This window comes from Drosophila eugracilis, unplaced genomic scaffold (genome assembly GCF_018153835.1).
Source record: "Drosophila eugracilis isolate 14026-0451.02 unplaced genomic scaffold, ASM1815383v1 contig_353, whole genome shotgun sequence".
NCBI lineage: Eukaryota > Metazoa > Arthropoda > Insecta > Diptera > Drosophilidae > Drosophila > Drosophila eugracilis.
In genome coordinates, this window is record NW_024573209.1 from 2328100 (window position 1) to 2338898 (window position 10799).

At 38.9% G+C, this 10799-nt stretch overlaps 2 protein-coding genes and 1 pseudogene across 2 annotated transcripts; all 3 read right to left on the bottom strand.

Moving 5' to 3' along the window:
- Positions 1–6121: 6121 nt before the first annotated feature.
- Positions 6122–7616, bottom strand: LOC108105731 (chymotrypsin-like protease CTRL-1; the record flags this gene model as incomplete). Its single annotated transcript, XM_017212446.2, has 4 exons — positions 6122–6993; positions 7059–7240; positions 7300–7345; positions 7415–7616. Coding segments are annotated over 4 exons (1302 nt in total), but the record flags the coding sequence as incomplete, so codon positions are not given.
- A 258-nt stretch (positions 7617–7874) lies between these two features.
- Positions 7875–9015, bottom strand: LOC108105732 (annotated as a pseudogene).
- Positions 9016–9166: 151 nt separating this feature from the next.
- On the bottom strand, positions 9167–10580 carry LOC108105758 (serine protease grass-like). Its single transcript, XM_017212477.2, has 4 exons — positions 10343–10580; positions 10174–10219; positions 9927–10102; positions 9167–9867 (listed from the first exon to the last, which is right to left on the bottom strand). The coding sequence occupies exons 1-4, from the start codon at positions 10578–10580 to the stop codon at positions 9272–9274; spliced, it is 1056 nt and encodes a 351-aa protein (XP_017067966.2). The 3' UTR covers positions 9167–9271.
- Positions 10581–10799: the final 219 nt, after the last annotated feature.

A 10799-nucleotide genomic window follows, 5' to 3' on the forward strand; every position in this document is an offset into this window, starting at 1 on the left:
TTACCGGAATTAACTACGGTCCACAGATTGAGTTCAAGGTTGAAATTCGCTGACCGAATTGCCTACTTATCGGTCTGTCTATGTGTATGTGTATGAGCTGTGCGATTTTTTGTGTCCTGGCAAGCTCATTAAGCAAATCGCATTATTTGCTCATACAAACTCAAGTATCTTTCCAGTGCACTAAGCACACAGAACGCTCTGACAGCCCCACAAGGAGCTTCATTTGCCGGCAATTGAAAGCCTGAAAAGACACACTGGGGCAGAGTGAGAGCTGCACATGGAAAATGAATACATCATTAGCTGCATGAAATGTCCTTGCCAACTCAAACGTACCCATGCACAGAGAACATTTCTATTTACAAAATAAGCCAATTATTTATCAACAACTTGTGCTGTTTTTTCTAAAAAAATTCAAGGTGAGAAGCATACATATACAAATGTTTGCTTCATTTTTCTTTTGAGACAAAAAGTTTATAACATGTTATAATTTTGATCCGTGTAGATACTCTTATACACTTGTGTATAAACGTGTGTGGTAGCTACAAGTGGACAAAGCCGACTCTAAGTGACTGAAGAACGAAAGCCCAAACGGAGGACGAAAACATCAACGCTCCATGGCTACTTAAAAGGCTTAGGTTTGAGGACTTATGCAACTTGTTAACTAATTACGTGCACAGCAGCATGAAGTGGCTTAAAACACACCCCCTAAGCCACTCAGCCATCGTACAAAGAGCCAGTTTGAGTTGATAAGACCAAATTGATATTTGGGAAATTCGTTTTAATCTCTCAAGTATGTTGCAAGGTAAAGCTTTTGGTCTTGTGGCTGGCTAGTTGAGCGATATCACCTTAAAGTACCTTTTATTAAGTGCAAGCTATAAATTTATCTTTCAACTAAGGGCTTTCTATTCGAATGATGTTAGATTTTAAATTCTTAAGTGAACTATTGGAAAAGGGAGTCATAAGTTTTCAGTTAAGAAAATTAGCAAACGAAGTAAGCAACAAATCATCTGGCTATCAGCCTAATAAGCCAGAGCTCTGAGCAATAATTTACCGGTTTTATTATTAAGGAGGTTCAAGGAAAGAAGTTTACGATTAAATTAACGTGCTTAGCAGGATACTTGAGATAACTATTTGTTTAATTAGACAATCGATTGTTTAATTCAATTTCCGATTCTTTTACGAAGCCAAATCTGATTTTTCTTTTATACATTCCGCTTCTCCTCTTTTGCTTTTTAGTACGGATTACAGCTTACCACAACTTTTTCCCTGAAAATCCTTGATATTATTTCTGTACATTTTAATTACATTTTAAACATTATCTAATTTTGAAATTGTGAAACTCTGCGAGTCCTCCTTGACAGGTGTTCAAAAAGTTAATTTCCTGTTTATTTCCTGATTACTCTTTACTGTTACACGAATCAAGTTGAGCTGTTCATTGACAAGTTAACAAATGTTTTAATTAATCTCATCAAGCAGACGTATTACATTTTTTGATATCAACTAACAAACACATTTAATTACAATATTTAATTTAATTTTGAAGTCGCTTTAAACGAACATTACAAAAATCTTTAAGCAAACAAATTTCATTTGAAATTGCCTGGGAAACCAAATCAAGTTGGAAGTAATCTAAAATAAAAAACTTTTCAGACAATTGCAGACAAAAAACTGGGGAAAATGAAGAGCAGAAAAGGGTTTAAAAAAAGTCAGAAAAAGAAGGGGGGAAGAGTGATGAACCAAACAGCCATTCAATATAATAAATCACACCTTTGTCACTCAATGCGAAAACGTATTTTTCCAATTAAAAGCCATAGAACGTTTCCCTGCAAATTACTTAAACCTTTCGTCGGCCATCGGGTCACCGACATGTAATTAGTTGACAAAGCCGTTCGTGCCAGTTGTTGTTGGCTGGTCTGGGACGGGTTTAATTGAATTTTTATCTCGGCCAATGTGGCACCTTTCCACGTGTTCTTCAACCAAAAACTGTGGATAGAAGGTATCACAAATAAAAGATTTAATTTGGAAAAAGGTCGACACTCAAAGGCTATGCAAATTTCTTCTAATTTAGAAAGTTTCTTATTTTAGCATCGACTTAGTTTATATAGTTATTGTTATTAAACCACAAAAGCCTGGACATGGCATAATTGAGACAGATCCTAAATTTCTATTTTTATTTAAAACGCAAGGAGGACATTTTTAATTACCCTGAACTAGGCACTACCGAGCCCTACCTAAATGCGAATATATTTGTCAACATTGTTGATTTTGCGAAAAGCTCCTCTTTGTTTCGCATTTGGAAGCCATGTTCGTTGATTGTTGTTGGTTTTCGCGTTGTCCTGCCACAGAAATGGGCAGGTGTTCAAAAAGGGGCAGGCCCTGGGAGTGGCATCAAACCGCAGCAATGTCAACAGCATAAGCCGATTGCGTGGAATTTCGCCATTGTTCCCTTCGATCTCTCCCAGGGGTTTGGCTGCTCTGTACAAAGTCAAATGATAAGTCAATTGTTTGGCTTGAAATTTCAGTTGCCACAGCAACTCTACCTTCAGCACTCGGAAAAATACATTTAAATAATAGCAATCCTAGGGCGTTCTAGGCAAAATAAATAGAACTCAAGAATCTTCCAGTTAGAGGAAGTTATTTTTAAACAATAAGTACACCCGCATATTATAATATATCATAATTTCATAAGTGCATTATTAATATTTCCAAATTTGTTACCCACATATGTTTTCAGTGTTTGAGCATATTGCAAAAAGGAGCGGAGCCAGCATGAACAAATAAAAGCCATTGGAAAAATGCAACTAACTGCAGCTTGGGGTTTGCCTATTATTAGCCACATTAAGTTTCAATTTGCGGCCAAAACGATCTAATTATTTATTATCCCTGGCCCTTCCCCAGCTAGTTGACCATCCCTTCGAGTCGAGCGCGGTGGCTTTTATGGCCACCAATTGCGCTTAAGTGGGAAAGCAGCAACTTTACGAGCTTTCCTCCAGTTTCTCCCACTCAAGCCACCTCCGATTCAATTCAAATTGGCACGCAAGCCAAATGAAGTTATGAGTTTGGCCAAGAGAGAGGGACTGGACTGAAGCGTGTGTATGTGTGTGTGTATGCCCGGTTTCAGCTCAAGCTCCACTCCTGTTTGCTTCAGATTCGCTCAGTGGAGGTCTTGAGGAATCGGTACAACAAGTGTGCACTTTGGGTAAAGTATTTCATATGTATAGACCTTTGCATACCCTAATATTACAGAAATATTTACGAACTCAATGAAAGGTTTCTTCTAAAAGTTTTTCTCATATATTTTAAAATAATTCCTATTTAATCTACATTATTTAAGTTTAGTTCAATAATTATAAAGTTTTGTGGAATATTTTTCAAGTGAAGTAGATAGCCTAAGCCTCTTCCAAAATTTAGTATACCCAGTATTCTCCACAGTCTTGGCCAACATTTGCAGAACAAACAGTCGCCGTGGGAAATTATTAGAGACAAATAAATTAAATTTTATAGCTTGGGTGCGCTAACACGGAAGGAAGGAAGTCACGACAGAGAAGGGCAGAGGTCGACGGATGAAGGATCCAAATTTGATTGGCGATTGTTTGGGGGCAATTATAGATTTGGTTCGCTTGTTTTCTGGGAGCTTAGTGTGCTAAAGCTCATCGATAGAAGTGCTATATATATAATATATATATAATATATATAGATGTGCAGCGGTAACTGGTTATCCCATGCCCGCCAGGACAATGGCCACTTCAATTTCCTTCAGCTCCATTTATGGCTGAAACATGCAAACTAAAAGTTAAGTTTTGTGCGAACTCCGAGCCCAGCAGAATAACAACAATAAGCCGCTCGACTCGATGGCGTTTAACAAAGTTATTGGCTTCCTCTCCCTTCCACCACCGCATCCCCCAGCCTTCTTGGCCATCATCAACACTCTCTCTGTCTGTCCGGTGCGATGCGCCGGCCCCAACAATCTCACTCCCACTCTGCGTTCCATCGGTTTCTTGCCACCTTTTGTTTTTTACAAGCACTTTGCAAATATTTATGGCTGAAAGCAGCGTAAACAATAAACTCATAAACTGCAGCGACGACGTCTGCGTCACAGGACGCAGGACACTGGACACAGGACCCAGCGGGTAAATCGATTTTTAAAATGAATTATGTTTGCAGTTATGCAATACCTATATATATGTTTATGGATACAAGTATGTACCCGTCATGAAACGATATGAAACCGGACATTGAATTATATATATATTACAGTTAAAACGAAAGACCGATTAAGGTATGTCCTACAATGTACAGATGGTAGTGAACATGATTTTCTTGATACGAGTAATACAAATTTAGAACGGCTTTAAAATTATTATTACAAATTTTTCATTTATATATGATCATAAAGAGAAATTTCCCATCGGTCATTTTCCTGCCTTTAATTTTACAATTCAGACAGGCAAGTAAATTTCCGGCTGTTTGTCAAGCACTTTTGTGTCATTTTCCTTTGTTGGCTGAAAACCTCTGAAAAGAATGAACGTACCTACGTATATGCGTCAATGGCAAAGGACAGTCTGTGCAATTTATAAATTAGCTAAATATTTTGGCAGAGACGCCACTGCCACCTCTTGTTAAATACGACAGCCACATCCTGCTCCTTCTGACCAAATAGAACGCATATGCATATGCATTCTAAAATTGTATTTACTCAAAATTTTGAGTGCAGAATTTACGCCAGTGCTGGCAACTGTACTGCACTGTCAGTTGTTATGCAAACATTTACCAAGGAAGGGGATTCCCAGCTATGGAAATTAGAGTCTACATTGAAATTAGCAGGCGGCGCAGCGTAAACTATGTCCCCAAACTTTGAGGTAAACATAAAATGGAAGTCGGCGTATCAGTGCGATAAACATATAAACAATATTTTCAAGAGACACTAGGTGTAGGTTTAATTTGATTTTAGTTAGCTGATAATTACTGTACACTTGTATTTAAATTGGTTTAAATTTAAGTATGGAAACTGCATTTGAAATCTGGAAAGTGTAGTCGATTTTTTCCCTCTTGAATTTTTATTTTCCATGCATTTATTACATGTTTTGACAATGACAATTCGATTGCTGTCAAAGGCAGTGTAGCCCAGGGCCAAAATCATTTATAGTAAAAAGTTCGATTTGACTGTTAACTGATTTTATATTTCTACACTTTTACATGCGATGTCTCCGCTTTTTCCGACAATTGTCGACTGCAAACTCTTGTAATCCTAATGAATCCAGCACCTATTTATTTTTCATTGTGGGAAATTGTGCAAATGCCATGACAACAGTTCGTTTTTGGGGGGTCGAATGCCACGCATACCCGAAGCCACACGGCCTGACCATCCTACGGATGCGAGTGTGTTCAATTGTTTAAATGTGCCGTAACAACAGTGCAAAAAAAGCACACACAACCGAAAAGGACCTTTTAATTTCAGCAGACCGAATCTGTAACTCTCTTTAGGGTAAGAAATACATTACAAAAAAGCTTGCAAATTATTTTTAATTCTTCTTAATGCTGTCTGGTTTTCATTCACTTCTCGAAACCTATTTTCCAATATTACAAATACGAACTTAAATTAAGTACTCTCCGAAGATATAGCCCTTTGAACAGATGTATCTTCCGATCTTCAGGGTATTCAAAACAAGACAGATACTGATGTAGATTCACTCCTGGCTGTTGTTTGCATACATCAGTCTGAGCTCGGGGAATAGGCAGAAGTGTACAGGGTGGATTGCTGACAGATAGACAGTATTTGCTGCTATTTTGTTACTGCTTGTTACTGTTTCACATGAGGCTTTGTCTCTCATCAGTTTAATTAGTTGGCAATGGTTTTGCTTTGCTTTTTGCTCAATCTCCTCCTCCCTCAGGCGGAATTTCCATACCACCGGAAAAACAAAAGCTTAGCCAGAACAAAAATAATAATTGCTCTGCATTTTACTACATATAAAACGGATGTTCAGACGATGACATATGACTGAATTTATTTTTATTGATTTAAATATTTTATTTCAGAGATAGAATGGTCTTTTATCAAATTTGACTTTTGGTGCAAATCTTTTATAACTTTTGGTTACAATTTAAGTTAACCGTATAAGACTTATCCGAAAAATCCCACAGTTTGCATAGGATATTGAACTACGAATTGACCTCCCATCGGAAAAGTTTCTATACTTTCATACGAATCACCATAAGATCTATCCTCATGGAATTCATCATCCCATTCTGAACTATCGGAGTTCCAATTGCCATCTTCGTAGTGTGATGGTTCCGGTGGCGGTGGAACGAAGGGTGGGTTGGTGGGTGGTGCAGGAGGTGCAGGAGGGGGTACATATGGCGGTGTTGGCGGTGTAGTTGGCGGTATAGTTGGCGGTGTTGGTGGTATAGGTGGTATAGGTGGTGGTATGGTTGGCGGTATAATTGTCGGTTTAGTTGTTGGTCTAGTTGGCGGCTTAGTTGGCCGTCTAGTTGGGAGTCTAAGTGGTGGTCTAGTTGGCGGCTTGGTAGGCCGTCTAGTTGGGGGTCTAGTTGGCCATCTTTTTGGTGGTCCTGTTGGAATCGTTTGACCCTTTCCGTACTGCCGCCAAACTTTTAGGATAAAGCCGATCTGGCTCATAACGTCTGTAAAAACGCTTGCATACTTGCACATTTGATTCGTATAGCTAGCAATACCGATCTGGACAAATCGTTTGGTTTTCTTATACGGAATCATGGCTCCTACAGGTCCGCCAGAATCGCCATTGCACAGATTACTATTCCGGTTTCCAGCGCAGAATTGGTTGCTCATAAGGTTATTACCGATATAGGTTCGGCAGACATTCGGTGATTGGCGCCGAATGTCCAGGGTCATGAGATCATCGCTGTCAAGTCCCGACTCAGTTTTGCCCCATCCAGTTCCGACTAGCCTTGGGATGTTGTTGATGTACTTTCTCCATCTTGTATCCAACAGAATGCAGATTGGTCTGATATTATCTGTTCAATGAAGACTTAAAAAACGTATTAAACAGAGGTTTCCTTACCAACATGTTTGATCTCACCTCTGTAGATTACAGGTGTAGCTAGACGCAGTATGGCTATATCATTCAGAAAGTTTTTTCCAGTACTCGTATAGAGGCGATGTCTGAAACCTCCATCAACTTTATGAGTAGCTCGAATGTGGCAGTAATTTCCATTGCATACGTCTTTTTGGCTTCTTTTATACTCACCCAGGCGAACGAATCTACAGGAATTAAGGTTTATTAAAACATAAATTTATGTGATTTATTGCAAATCACTCACAATGTTACGTTTGGTAGAAAGCAATGCGCTGCAGTAAGTACCAATTCTATAGGAAAAGTAAAATATTTAAGAAGTCTTAGATGAAGTTTTGAGGAAAGTTAGGGTAAATACTAACTATTTGTGATTAAAGTTCCGCCACAAATGAATTTGTTCTCGGTGGACTTTAAGAAAACCATCCAAGGACTAGAGTTGTATGCCGCGATCTTGCCATTAATGATACGTTTCACCGCCTTCGTTTCAGATCGTATTCCACAGGCTGGGTCAAGAAACTGACTAGATCCGGGGAATGGGAAAATAAATAACAGCAACAGACTAGGAGAACGTTATGTTCACCATTTCTGCGGCCTTCTTATGTGAATGTCAGTGGATCGGTCGAGTATCTTAGCTTTATAGTGTAGACGATCAGGCTTATCAAGCTTTTGGTTCCATGAAATGTTGTTGTGCGAAATTTCTTAGTCACTATTAGAATTAATCAGAAATTTTAAAACAATATTTCCAAGTTTGTTTCTTACAAGAAGTTAATTTTTTTTAATGAAATCGATTTTTTTTTTATTAAATTTTAATTTTATATGTAGAACACAATAAGATATTACCATATTGAATATTGGAAGTATGGCCCTTGAGTCCACTTTATACCTTCCTTAACTCCCTGCTGATCCGGTGTTGGAGTTTTACCTAGATTCGGCAAACTTTGACCGTCACCGTACTGCCTCCACACCTGGAGGATGAAGTCGATGTGGCTCAGAACGTCAGTGGAAACACTCGCCTTTTCGCATGCAGAATTTGTATAGCTGGAAATGCCGATCTGGATGAAGCGTTGAGTATTATTATGTGTGACAATTGCTCCTAGGGGTCCACCGGAATCGCCGTTGCACAGACCGGTATCCCAGTTGCCAACACAAAATTGCTTTGCAGTGATGTTAGGGCCGATGAACTGAGAGCACACTTCTGGTTCCTGACGACGAATGTCCGAGTGTCCTAAGTTCATCACTAGCTTCGGCAAACATGGAGCTGCCCCATCCAGTTGCGGATAACACTTCAATGCTGTTTATGTACTGCCTCCATTTAGTATCCCACACGATGCAAATAGGTTTAATATTATCTAGAGAAATAATATAAAAAATTAAAAATTATATATTGTTTGCAGATTATCTTCAAGACAAACCTGTGTACACCACACTCTTGGCCAGTCGAAGAATAGCAATATCATTAACAAGTGAGTTTGGATTAAAAAATCGGGTCCTAAATGCTGCATCCACACGATGCTCCGCTCGAAAGTAGCAGGAGCTGCATTTTTCATCAGGTGTCCCTTGATATTCCCCCAGGCGCGCTACTCTGAAAGATTAAAACACACATTTGAAGTATTTCATTTTATATATAATTTTTTTTACTTACAACTTCAGATTGGAAATGATGCATTGTGCTGCAGTAAGAACTAATTCTGAAAAATGAATTGCACGTAGAATAAATAAGTTAAGAACACTTTAGCTAGGGAAAATTTTGTATGTTGAAGAATGCTAAGTACTTTTTGTGATTCAAAGTTCCGCCGCAAACAAAAGAACCGTTTGTTGGTACAAGATAGACCATCCAAGGGTTCGAGCCATAGACAGTTTTTGTTTTAGATCGAATTCCACAAGCTGAGTCAAGAAATTGACTAGATCCGGGAAATGGAAAAATAAACAACAGAAGAAAACTGGCTAAAGCTCTGAGCTTCATTTCTGCGGTCTTTACGATGGGAATGTTATTCACTCTCGGAGGTATCTTCGTTTTATAGTGTGGACGGCGAGCTTATCAAGCATCTGATTCCAGGAAATTGTTGTTGTGTAAAATTTCTAAGTGATGATTTATGAGGAATTTTGCACAGAAATTTCCAAGTTTTTTTTCCTTTGTAATGGACAAAGTTATTGACATGGATTTTACAAGAGAATATGTATACAGTTTTATTAAAAAAATAACTCGCAAGAAGCTCTGTTTACCAGATCGCAAAATGAAAGTATCCCCCAGGAGTCCACTCAATATTCCCACTCCAATCCCTATGCGATTCGTAACCATTTTGAGAATCATAATCCTCGGAAGACTCTCTTGAAATCGCAGTGGTCTGCCGCCAAAACGGTGCTTGGGTCGTCGTCGTTGTTATTGTCCTACGGATCTGCAATCTTTGACCGTTGCCGTACTGCCTCCACACCCGCAGAATGAAGTCGATGTGGCTTAGGACATCCGTGAAAACACTGGCTTTCTGACAATTTCTGTTCGTATAGCTAGCTATGCCGATCTGAATAAAGCGTTGAGTGTTCTTATATGTAACCATTGCTCCTACAGGTCCACCGGAGTCGCCGTTGCACAGATTGCTATCCCAGTTTCCAGCACAGAATTGATTTCTAGTGATGGTTAGACCGATAAATTGTGAGCACACTTCGGGTGGCTGACGACGAATGTCCAGGGTCCTTAGGGCATCACTGTCACTCTCCACCTCGGTCTTGCCCCAGCCAGTACCGGTTAGCAAATCGATGTTGTCGATGTACTGCCTCCACCTAGTATCCCAAACTATGCAAATGGGCCTGATATTGTCTAGGAAGATAGTATTGTATAACATAAGTTAAATCTTTTTTTGTTTTTACAAAACCCACCTCTATATACCACACTCTTGATCAGTCGAAGGATAGCAATATCATTGGCATTTGTATGTGGATCGTACAGACGATGCCTAAAGCCAGCATCCACATGATGTTCAGCCCGGTAATTGCAATAGTATCCAACGCATTCCTCACTACGTGTTCTTTCATACTCCCCCAGACGAGCTACTCTAGGAAAAATAAATTAATAAATTAGACTATTTATTTTATTATTATTTATTTTTTATTTTTTAGTACTTACAACTGTTGATTGGCAATAAAGCAATGTGCCGCTGTTAGAACCAATTCTGAAATTAGGATTTCAGAATATTAAATTATTTTTAACTTCTAAGAAAACCTAATGAACCAGGAATTTAAATATGTATGAGTTTTTTCTGATGAATTCCAGTCATTGCCCTGTAAATACGAACTGTGTGTGATAAGAGTTCCGCCGCACACAAATATATTTGTAGTTGAGTGCAGAAAAACCATCCAGGGGCTCGACGTATTGTTCGCTATATGGCCATGGATGATGCGAGTCGCTATCTTCGGTTGAGCTCGAATTCCACAGGCTGGGTCCAGGAATTGACTGGAACCGGGGAGTGGAAACAGAAGAATCACCAGAAAACTGACGGCGACCTCGGGAATTCCGATTACTGCGGACTTCATTGCGCGAATGTCCGCCGATCGATTGCGAATCTAGACTTTATAATTCCGACAATTCAGCTTATCATGTAGTTGATAACGAGCACTCATATCAAAAATACATTAAAATTAATCGTGTAATGCAGTTCGATTTAAAAATATAGCACAAAGATTTCATTTTAAAATTATTGTAATTTTTCAATAGAAAGCGAAAGTAAGTTCTACACTTCAGTTTAATCGAAT

What these genes read in the sequence shown, in the direction of transcription:
- LOC108105758 (XM_017212477.2), bottom strand. Translation starts at nt 10,580, where the DNA reads ATGAAGTCCGCAGTAATCGGAATTCCCGAGGTCGCCGTCAGTTTTCTG. An exon ending in CGGAACTCTTATCACACACA is followed by an intron (nt 10,220 to 10,342) that starts GTTCGTATTTAC and finishes TCCTAATTTCAG; the next exon opens with AATTGGTTCTAACAGCGGCA. An exon ending in CAAGAGTGTGGTATATAGAG is followed by an intron (nt 9,868 to 9,926) that starts GTGGGTTTTGTA and finishes CTATCTTCCTAG; the next exon opens with ACAATATCAGGCCCATTTGC.